Source organism: Rhea americana, unplaced genomic scaffold (genome assembly GCF_003343005.1).
Source record: "Rhea americana isolate MKP2758 unplaced genomic scaffold, rheAme1 scaffold_201, whole genome shotgun sequence".
Taxonomy (NCBI): Eukaryota; Metazoa; Chordata; class Aves; order Rheiformes; family Rheidae; genus Rhea; species Rhea americana.
The window spans coordinates 970,851-981,748 of record NW_028186162.1 but is presented as its reverse complement, the minus strand read 5'-3'; the positions used below and the strand labels follow the sequence as shown (position 1 = coordinate 981,748).

The window sequence follows — 10,898 nt, the reverse complement described above, 5'->3', positions numbered from 1 at the left end:
AAGGGCCTGGTTTGGACCTGGCCAGGCTTTTTCACATGTCTGAGATAGTTTCTGGCAGTATGCACACACTTTAGCTATTTCCAAGCTAAACTTAGTAGATAATAATTAATATTAGCAATAGTAATAACAAGGTTAATAAAATTCACAATTATAAGATTACAATGAGCTACTGCAGGTCAACTGAAAATTGTTAAGCTAAATTAAGAAGTGAGCCATTGTAACTGCCTGTGGGCAGCTCCTGCCTTTGCAAAGAACCATCTTGCCATGTAAAACAGAAAGCAGAGATGTAAATAATACAGGATATTATTTAATCTATCAACTCCCCTGCTAATTTTTTTGTTCAGTTAACACTACTGCTGATACATGCCTGCACATGCAGTCCTGCAGACAGGCAACCCATAGTGCCTGGCACTCCAGCTGCAGGGATGAAACCTCTGCACACACACACACACACCCCCCCATGGCAGGGAGCGTTATCCTCAGATGGCTAAGCCCCCTCCTGGCCAAACTCTGTGCCCACCTGCATAGTATCGGAGGGCATCCTCAACCACGAGCTGGATACAGCTGCCTGGCAACACATCGTGGAACTGATTGAGGAGCAACAACCTAAAACAAAGAAAGACCAAAAGCCACATGAGGAAGCAGTGGAGAACAGCAGATTTATTCTAGCTTACCAACCCCTATTTGAAAGATGAACAAACTTAACTGTTTCCTATACCCTGGTCGCAAATAAATGAGAGAAAAGAACTTTTTTTCCATAGTGCTCTTTCAATCCCTTTACGTTAGGGCCTGCTAATTGCCATCTAGTAAGCCACAAACACAGGGAGTAAGAAAGAGCTACTTTTTCCTCTGCTTAGGGCTACTAAATATGTTGTAGCACAAGTTCAGACAAGTCAAAACTGGGAAGTTTGGTTGCARACTAAGTTCCCAGCCATCAGAGGAGTTAGGAGTTTGGAGCTGTCTTCCAATGGGAGAATCAAGCAAAGCCATGAAATACTTTCCAGGACTCCTGATCAGTTTGCAGAAGAGGTCATGTACATGCAGCAGTGCAGTACTGGTGCTGTAAAGTTCTCTAAATCCTACCTATGCTCCCTCTTCCACGCACATCTAGACAGACTTAAATGAACACAGGCTGCAGTCAGACACCCTTCTGGCTCCAGCTGAACAGAGCTGAGAAATAAGAGCCCATCTCCCACCATCACTTTATCGAGCAGCCAGGTAACTGCCTGCCCTGGTTCTGTCCGACTGGTCCAGGCTAGCTTCAGTGTGCGGAGGAGCAGGCATTTCTAACCAGGTTCAAACAGCTGTAGGGGATCAGAAGCAGAAATGCAACAGCCAGCTCACCTGTGCCTGTGCCCCCGTGAAGTCCCCAGCTGTCACATGGTCATATACTTTTTTATAACCCCTGTGCATGGCTCTCACCATATCCTCCCCAGTGCTGGCAGCACTCCCTTACGTCCTCACCTCCAGAGCCGCTGCAGCTTGCTGGCAGGATACTGAAACTTGCCTCCCCGTGCCAGAGCCAAAGTGCTGAGAACTTCAACATCATGGAGTATGCGCTCGCACTCCCGATTCCCCTTTTTTATCTGGAGCCAAAAAAGCATGGAGAGAAGAAAGGTGCTTAGGAATCTGGTAGTTGAAAATAGATCGCTCACCCCAGCAGCAAAAACACAGCTCCAGTACAAGAAGGTTGGTTAGTCATAGGTGTCATGAGTTTCAAATTATCAGTGAGGTGGATTTTTTTTATTTTTTGGGTTTTTTTTTGTCTCATAACCAAGACTGGCTTTCAGCCCTGCAACTCCAGTACAGGACTGGATTAAAACCCAGGTCCAGCTCCTCCTGTCTCTGTTCCTACTGTCCTCTTTTTTTTTTTCCTGTCTCTTCACCCCATCTCTGCAGCTATCAGGTCTCTACCAAAGTGAAGGATGCGGCAGCTATAGACCAAGGGGTCGATGCTGCTCCTAGCTTTCTTCTTGCCCCTTGAAGAAAGTCTTATTAAGAATGGATCTGCCTTCTGGAGCTCCTGGCTACACAGCAGCTCCCACTGTCAAGACCTAATGAGTGTTGACTGAACCCTGAAGCCACCCAAGCAGTAGCAAAGAGAACTGCAAACGGCCACCCTCCACAGCAGTGAGGGAGACTGTGGTCCCCCTGCCCCGGGGCACAGGCTCACCTGGGCCTGGGTGGTGTATGTGCCGTTGTGCAGTTCCAGGAAGAGCTCTCCCACCCAGGTGCACAGCTGCGATGACTCCTTCTCCAGCGCAGAGAAGAGTCGGTCAGGAGTGGAGATCTGCACCCTGTGGAAGAGACACACAGGCAGTGATGAGCTGGCAGAGAAGCCCTCAACACAGCTAACAGGGGATCCCCAACAGAAAGGTAACAGCCTCAGAACTGAGGCCTCAGAAACCCCAAATTGCACCCACCCTACAGAGCTCAAAGGGGTGTGCGGGAAGACTTGGCTGAAGAAGCCAGAGATGCAGACCACCACAGTGTGCAGAAAGCAAAGTGGTGGTAGTGAAATCAGTGTCCGTCACAATACAAGAAGCCGGGGACATCTGATGAGATGGCAAGGCCCAAAGGGCTTACCTCAAACAAGCACAAAGATGTCCTTTTCCACAAAGAGCATTTTAAAGCAGAGTAAGTCCCTGTCCAGGATATCACATGCCCAAAGCACACTTCGACCCAAAAGACAAACCCATGGAGCATATGTCCAGTGCTGGTGGTTAAATACAAATGTCTAGATGCAACTTTCATCTCAGAAATCCCCTAATTACAAACTGCAGGCAGGAGAGAAGCAAGGCCAGAGGACTGGCATGCAATATGCCAGCCGAGGGGCGGCAGCAGCTAGTCCATGTTTTGCCTCATGGCCAGAGCAGTTTTCCCCAAATCAGGCCCTACAGACATTTGCCTAATCCAGAGCTCCTGGACATAGTTGCTTTGTTAGAAGCAACAGGAGCCTTTGGAGGCTCCCACGGTACCAACTCTGTGCCAGATCCCATGAGCACAGAATTCAAATAGTTTAGGTTGGAAGGGCCTCTGGAAGTGTCCAGGCCAACCTCCTGCTCCAAACAGCTGCCTTCAAAGCTACACGAGTGAAAGGAGGTATCCCTCTACTATTTCTCACCTTTGTATCACTCCCAACTTAGAACCATGGTTTCACGCCCTATTACCTCATCAGCATCCTGCCTTTCCCCTTTCCCAAAGGAAAGGCACGTTGCAGTCCCCATAGCCTCCTACTGCCTCTCTCTTACTCCCACCTGCTCTCAGTGCCTGCCATGGGGAAAGGGCCGTACCCTAGGCAGGGACTGACTGCTGGTACCGCTGCCACGCCGACCGCTCACCCCATGGCTCTGCTGATGGCTCACAAGCAGTCAGTCAGAGAGACCTTATCTCCCTGGTAATCCTTCTTAGCGCTCCGTTCACCTCGCTTGCTCCCTGCCCTCCTTTGCACACTCTTTCCTTCAGTACTGCTGAAGGCCAGGCCCACCTCAAAACAAGTGCTCTGTGCTGGCACAAGGAAGGAGAAAAGGAGCTGTCTTCTCACCTTGGCAGCCCATCCGTGTCACTCATTCTCTTCATCCTGTCGAGCATCTTCTGCGTAGGGCCCCCTCCTCCGTCTCCAAAGCCGAAGAGGACAGCGCTGTGGTTCACACGTCCTTTATCCTTGTTGTTCTTCACCGTTTTCAACATCTAGAGGGGGTTTTGAGCAGATGTGTTCCTCAGGCACCCAGCCCCAGCTTCCATAGACACACACAACACCACCAGGTCACTCTTTGGGGTGCAAAGCCCAGTCCTGCCCCATTTTCCCACCACATGTGGCAGGAATCAGGCACAAACACATCCCAGAGGAAGGCAATCAGCTGCCAGCAATGCTGCTGGCTCTCCTACTCTTTTCTCAGGTAGCACCCTCTCCTAGGAGCCTCAGATCTGGCTCCAAGGGGCTGGCACCACACTTTGTGCACAGGTTTGGCAACCTCACTCACCTCCTCCACTCGCCCATGCATCCCGTAGGAGTCACCTGGGGGGAAATGGGCCAGGACTCGGGAGCCATCAATGCCTTCCCAGAAGAAGGTGTGATGCTGGAGGGGAGTCAAAGGAAAGCACAGTGTCTAGTACAGCCTCCCTCTATCACACAGTGCCAAACAGCTAAAGTACAAGCCATTATTCCTGAGAGCTCCCAAAAGGAAATCTCTGGTGACACCTCTACCTACAGTGGTCAATTCACCCTTTGTCCTTGGTTTCAAAGCTCCCAAACTCACTTCCTACACACAGGTGTGTGCATAGAGGGCCCGTTTCAACCACATCAGTGCAGAACTTGTTCACTGAAAGCCCACACTGCCTTGCAAGCCCTGCCAAAAACACAAAGCCCAGCACCCATGTCCCCAGGGAAGCACAAGGGTCAGGCGCCTCAATGCCCTTGAGGATACAAATCCCTGGGTCTCTGCTTCCCCTCCACAGGGGGATCAATCAGTGCAAGGAGAGGCTATCATGGATGCATGAGTCCCACAGGCTGACCACTGCTCCTCTTTGCACCATCCAAGGTTGCACAAGGATGGGGAGTGCTACCAAGGTAAGGGATAGCAGAGGAGAGACTGGATTTGCTGTCTGCCAGCCCTGCACACAGATCACAATTTCCCATCTGGGGGCAGAGGCAGCAAGTGTTTGTAGGGCAGGGCCTAGCAGGAATCTCTAACCCTGTCTTTCCTCACCCTATAGCCTGACAGGATATTGCCACTGCCATAAGCTGCCCATGGCTTTGAGCTTCTGGAAGGAGAACCTGCACTGGTTGAGCTAAAGGACTGGCTCAACCTCTGGAACAAACTGGTCTGATCTTGCAGATAGACTCCAGCAACCACATGTCCATCCCCAGGGAAGAGGGGAAGCACAACTCACCGGGAAGGTGTTCACCAGGTTCCAGCAGAGCTTCTGGGTGAGGAATCGCCTGATCCCACAGCCACGCATCAGCTGGGGCAGCTGGGCTGAGTACCCAAATGTGTCCGGCAGCCAGAACTGGGAGCAACAGAGGGAGAGAAACACACAGGAGTCGCACTGTGGCCATACACCGCAGCCTAAGCATGATGCGGGGTCACCTGGCGTTCAGGCTCTAAGACCCTGCCGCAAAGGGGACCTGGAGGTGCTAGACAAAACAGCGACTCTAGAGACCTGTCAGGGACCAACAGGCAATACAATCAAGGCCTAGGCCTGTGCTAAGTGGCATGATCCAAGCTCTGCATGGGGGATGGTGTATTCACTCATCGGGGCTTTAGCTGGAAAGTAAACCACAGAGAAACCCTCACCCACAGGGAGGGATAGAGGGAGAGCACATGCAAGGGAGGCATGGTGAAAAGGAGCAGGTACCTCGGAGCAGATCCGGCCAAACTGCTGCTGGAAGAATCGCTGACCTTGGAGGAACTGCCGCACCATCGACTCCCCGCTGGGCAGGTTCCCATCCTAGGGGAAAAGCTCAGAGAGTCAGTGTGCTTTTCTCCAACATGCATGTCAAGTCAGGCACAGAGGAAGGGGAGGTCCTGCAAGTACCCGTTCCCTATCATCCCACCCTGGCAGAACACAGGAAGCATCTGACAAGATAGAGCTCAGCACCRCACAAGGGAGACCCAACCCAAGACAAGGCAAAGCAGAGTCTGGACAGCAGCCTTGAGGTATTCTGAGTGGTGTGAGGATCTGTGACAACTCTCTGCCTGCCTGCCCAGTGAGTTTCTAMACCAGTTTCCAGCTCACAGTGCAGTCATGTGCAGCTCTGACATGCTGAGGAAGACTCCTGGCAACAGGAGGAGCACAGCTCAATTGGTCTAGACCAAAGGTCCTTTCTCAGGCAATGAGATGATTTGGGGGGGAAAGGGAGTAGGTATTTTTGCTAGGCTGGACACTGCAGACAGTGCAGCTTTCTGGCTCCCGGGAGCACCACCAAACAGACAGGCACAGAGAAGCCTCTGCTCTGACCGGTACTTGTTTTAGAACTTGTTCAGACAGAGATGGCTCAGGAAAGGTGTGCTGAGCCTGGGTCACCATGATTCTCACCATTTCTACCCAGGTGCCTCCGACAGGAATGAACCGTCCCTTTGCGACATAGTCCTGAATTTGCGTGTAGAGCCCAGGGTACCAGCATCGCACCCACTCGAACTGCTGCGCCTGCCAGAGCACAGAAGTCAGTCTCAGCTCCCACCTCGCCACTCCATACAGAAGTCCCTGCTCTCTGCAACCACACAGAGTGCTTCTTGTCTTCCTCTTCTCATTCCGAGTCACGCTGAAGAAGCAACAAGCTATAAGGAGAGGGAGAACTCCTCAGAGAGCTTGGCAAGAAGTCACCATGTCTGTTCAGAGCAAACACAACCTTCCTGAATCTTAGAGCTGCCCAGCTGAGAGGCTCAAGACAACCCTCATCCCTCAGAGAACTCCTTGGAGCGCTGTTGACCCTCTCGGGCAAAGGGTGAACAGTTTCGGCTTCCAGGCTCTTTGTTGTGTCCCCTGGGCAAAGGTCTGGCTCACCCAACAGCCCCAAAGCCAGCAGTCCTGCAAGTCAAATCTTGCTTGTGAACCTGACTACCCCAAGCTGTCAGTACAGGGACCCCATCCCCCTGATTCACCCTTGGCAGGAGGGAGGTCACTCACCTGGGAGCAAACAAAGGTGAGCTCCGGATTGCACTCCATCAGACGGACAACTGTGACCCAGCTCCGAGCGCACTTCCGGATGGTCTCCTCATAYGGCCACAGCCAGGCTGTAGGGAGAGACACGTGGCCCTGCCATGRCTATTACTTGCCGCATGCTACCTGGGTGAGGTACAGCCAGACTCCTCTGGGAATGGAGTTGCGCTGCCTTTCAAGGATCAGCCAGAGAAATGCTAGAGCAAAGTGCTATCCTTTGACTGAAGTGCCTGATAACACTACAGTCCAGGACTCTCAGCTCTTGCTTGTCCTGCTGCCACTGAGACCAAAACCCTCTCCTGGGACTGGAAAACGAGGGCTGAGATCCAATAGCTGGGGGAGAATAGGCTGTAACCCATCCCTCATCACTAGCCCCATCAGGGCTCCAAAGGGGTCAGACACACGTTCGGCTGCCTTGGTGCACCCTCTATGGCAGCACAGCAGTTCCTCTCCCTTCCTTTCGAGCTCAGTGCCCTGGCCTGGAGCCCAAGAGTGGCTGCTCTCCCTTGGGCAGCATACACCAGCCTCCTGGTCAGCAGAGGGGGAGCGGCATGCAGCTCTCACCAGAGTCAATGTGGCAGTGACCCATGGCATGGATGGTATGCTGGCTCTCGCCGTTCTTCTGGCCGAAGATCGCTGCAGCCAAGCGACGGGCAGCAGGGAAGGTGGACGGGTCCGCAACGTCACACAAGTTGACCATCTGGTTGGCAGCGTACAGGGCCTGAAAACTCCTCTGGTTTTCCTCCCCGAGGAGCTGGGGTGAGGAGTGAGAATAGTTTGACCCTGAGCTCAGCACATCCCTCAGCTCAAAGCAGCTCTCTGTACTAATACAGGATCCATCTGCCCTACGGAGAACCTGCTACCTCCTTCCAGCATCTGCCTCTGTTACTGGTGCCAGGCAAGCATCATGCCCCCTGCCTCACAGACACAACCTACTGTCTTTGCACATTTGTCTTTTAAGGACAAGTTAGACAAACACCCATCACAGATGGCTCTGGTCAAACAGATCCTGCCTTAGAGCAAGAAGTGGACAAAACAACCTCTCACAGCTTCTCTCTGCTCAGTTTTCTCCCACTCTAGACAAATGTCAATTCTGCTAAAGCAGCACTACCAAATGTCTGTTCCTCCTGTCGGGGTCTCCTGGTGGGGCCAATAGCTCTYGGAAGAGTGAGAGAGAGAGATGAAATGAAGGTGTTGTAGAAGGGGTAAATACTGAGAGAAGGGGAAAAAAATGAGTGCACAGACCTGGGCCATGTCCAGCAGTATCTCCAGATCCACCAGCAGTTCGTAGACATCCCTGTTGAAGATGGCCAGCTCAGCCTTGCTCAAGGTGAACCTCCTGTCAGGGTCTGGAGGAGCAATCATGCTGCCCTTACCGGCCCCAAAGAGACCATTGCAGGCCAGCTCCACGTACAGTGTCAGGCTGTCAAGATCAAAAGGAAACCATCAAGGAGCAGATCACAAGCAGTTGGCTGCAAAAGTCCATTCCTCTCCCCACACCATGATCAGCCAGACCTGAACTTCTGACAGATCCACTGAACGCTGGCTCCTTCCCAGAGCACCCTAACACGCCCTGCCAGCTCAGAATGGACACCCCAAAGGCACAGTATCAAACTAACACCCCAACAGCAGGTAAGTTTGTCTCTCTAGGTGACAAAAGACACTGACTTCACTGTGGGGCACCACCTTAGAGAGAGAAGGTTACTCCACTAATAACTTGGTCACGGCCCAGTTGATTGCCTTTGCCAGAGCTGGATGGTCAGAAGGTGGCACTGGCTCCACACAGCTCTGAGCAGGCATGGATATCTCACCCCAGCCTCTTGGCTTCAAATGACTCCAAGCTCACCCCTGACAGGGGATCTCTGGGGCTCTGGCCAGATGACCAATCACCTGTGGGGCTCCATCTCCTTCAGGCTGCTCGTCAGGATGTAGCTGGTCTTCTCGCCTTCCTTAGTCAAACCCTAAGTGGGGAAGATAGCACATTTAAACACAAAGCTTCACAGCTGCACTTGACAGCTGCTGGACGGGCAGGATAAGATACCACAAAGCCTTCCTGGATAGAAGGGGTCTGATCCCACATGCCTTTGGACAAAGCTTCCCCAACAACAACCGGCACAGAAACTGCTACTACCTAGCACTAACATAAACCCTGAGGACATTCCAGGTCTGGGGACACCACCACAGAAAGAAAGCAGGAAGGAACTGCAAAGGGTAACCTGGGATGTTCTACCGCCCCAAAGCAGGACTTGATTTGACCTGTCCTAGTCCCAACAGGAGTCTGTCCCACTGTTCTTAAGAGTGGTGGAGATTTACGTCTTGGGCCCAGTGCTTGCCTATGGGCCCTGCAAGATAGATACCTTTAGAGGGCCTGCACCCTGCCCTGCCTATCACCAATACAGCACACAAACCACTAATGCAGCCCTCCCTCCCATGCTGCCTACCAGCCTCTTCACAAGCACTGCCCATCTCTACACAACAGCTTTTCATGTATTCAAAGATGGTTCTTCTATTGTCTCAGAGACTACTTCTTGAGGCTTACAACCTTACAAGTAAATATTCTTCTTATGTTTTTCTTCCTGATCACACTGACCTCTGACCGTTCTTGGTTCTCTCCTGTTAAATTTACTTATTTCACTACTTCCCCCCAACACATACAGGTATTACTCTGAAGAGTGCATAACAAATGGAGAGGAGTTTCCACTGCCCCACTAGAGAACGTTAAGAAAGATGTAGTGCTATAGAAACGGCTCTGCAGGTAGCAGAGTGCCTGGCACAACTGGTACACACCTCGCCCATGTCTCCTTACCTGGACAGGCTGGGCATCTCGCCACACCATGCCTTCGCCATCGCTCTCCCAGATGAAGTGCACTTCCTGTCCTGCCCATGCCTGGGGGATGCTCAGCTCCACCTTAAACCAGCAGGTCTCCCACCTGGAAGAGAGCATGCAGCAAGGTCACCTCACTGCCAAGACCTGAAGGAGACCAGACCCCAGTCATTGGTGCCTCTGTGAAAAAAGCATAGTGGGCACTACACACACAGTTTCATTGTGATTCAGTTGTAACGATGCTATGTGTCTAAATAGACTGCTTTAATCTACACCCCAAGACACGGCAGAGTCTGCAGGGTGGGAATCCCATACAGCAATGCAGAAGACAATAAAATCAGAGTGTCAAGGCTTGAACTATGCCTGGGACCAGACAGGCTATCAGATGGCAGCCCACGAACTGGCCCCAAACCAACTCTTCTCAGACCCAGGAGATGCAGATGAACTGTCTTCAACCGCTGTTAGGGAAAACCCCCAACGCACCCTCAGCCCTGACAAAGCTTGTAGATCCCACACAGCACTAAACATCAGAATAATGATGACAACGCCACTAACAGGAGCCCTCAGCAGGAATGATCAACGAACTGGTCTCTTCGCAAACCCTCACCGAGCCCTATCCTGTTATGGGAAGAGAGACGTCACCTTCTGCCACCCCACGAAGCTCAGTAAGGGATTCCTGTCTAACAACAGCTGCTCTTACCACCTGCTTCACTCGTCCTCAAGAGCTAGCGAGGAGCCACGCGCACAGGTAACACAGCGGGGGTAGGGGGGACTCCAGCCCCCGCGCACCGAGGGCCACCCGAAGCCGGTACTCACGTGGGCCCAAAGGCATCTCCAACTTCCACCGGCCTGAACTCCTGCTCGACAGCTTCGGCGTAGGGCACCCGCCGCRGCGTCTGGAAGCAGGAGATGGACGCCGCTGGGCAGCGCTCCCCGAAGAGCCTGCAACGGGCAGCGAGCGCAGCGCTGCGGGGAGCCGCCGGCAGCGCCGACCACCTGCTCCCCACGGGTGTTCCCCTCCGGGCCGCAGCGCCAGGCCGCGGCACCGCCCGCTCCGGGCGTCTCCTAGCAACGCCCGCCCGCCACAGGAGGCACCGCCCCGCTCCGAGCGTCTCCTAGCAACGCCGCCCGCCCCGGTACACCACCGCCCCACTCCGGGCGTCTCCTAGCAACGCCCGCCCGCCACAGGCGGCGCCGCTCCCCTCCGGGCGTCTCCTAGCAACGCCCGCCCGCCTCAGGAGGCCCCGCCCCTCAGGGCGTCTCCCAGCAAAGCCCGCCCACCCCGGGGCGGCGGCGGTCGACGGACCCCGTCCCCGTCCCCGTCCCTGCCCCGCCGCCGCGGCGCCCACCTGCCCCGCAGGTTGCAGTCGGTGAAGTAGGTCTCGGAGAGGAACTTCTCGACGCGCTCCAG

General features: G+C 53.4%; 1 protein-coding gene across 1 annotated transcript in view; it reads right to left on the bottom strand.

Moving 5' to 3' along the window:
• The window catches only part of MAN2C1 (mannosidase alpha class 2C member 1), a 19,028-nt gene that overhangs the window by 5,059 nt on the left and 3,071 nt on the right, over positions 1–10,898 (bottom strand). The window contains exons 2-16 of the mRNA XM_085304015.1: positions 10,837–10,892; positions 10,304–10,429; positions 9,470–9,593; positions 8,554–8,624; positions 7,909–8,086; positions 7,228–7,417; positions 6,631–6,737; positions 6,040–6,150; positions 5,359–5,451; positions 4,894–5,010; positions 3,984–4,079; positions 3,545–3,690; positions 2,174–2,297; positions 1,465–1,586; positions 515–606 (exon numbers count right to left, since the gene is read on the bottom strand). Coding sequence (XP_085160141.1) covers positions 515–606; positions 1,465–1,586; positions 2,174–2,297; positions 3,545–3,690; positions 3,984–4,079; positions 4,894–5,010; positions 5,359–5,451; positions 6,040–6,150; positions 6,631–6,737; positions 7,228–7,417; positions 7,909–8,086; positions 8,554–8,624; positions 9,470–9,593; positions 10,304–10,429; positions 10,837–10,892 — 1,753 coding nt within the window. The remainder of the gene's footprint in view (positions 1–514; positions 607–1,464; positions 1,587–2,173; positions 2,298–3,544; positions 3,691–3,983; positions 4,080–4,893; positions 5,011–5,358; positions 5,452–6,039; positions 6,151–6,630; positions 6,738–7,227; positions 7,418–7,908; positions 8,087–8,553; positions 8,625–9,469; positions 9,594–10,303; positions 10,430–10,836; positions 10,893–10,898) is intronic.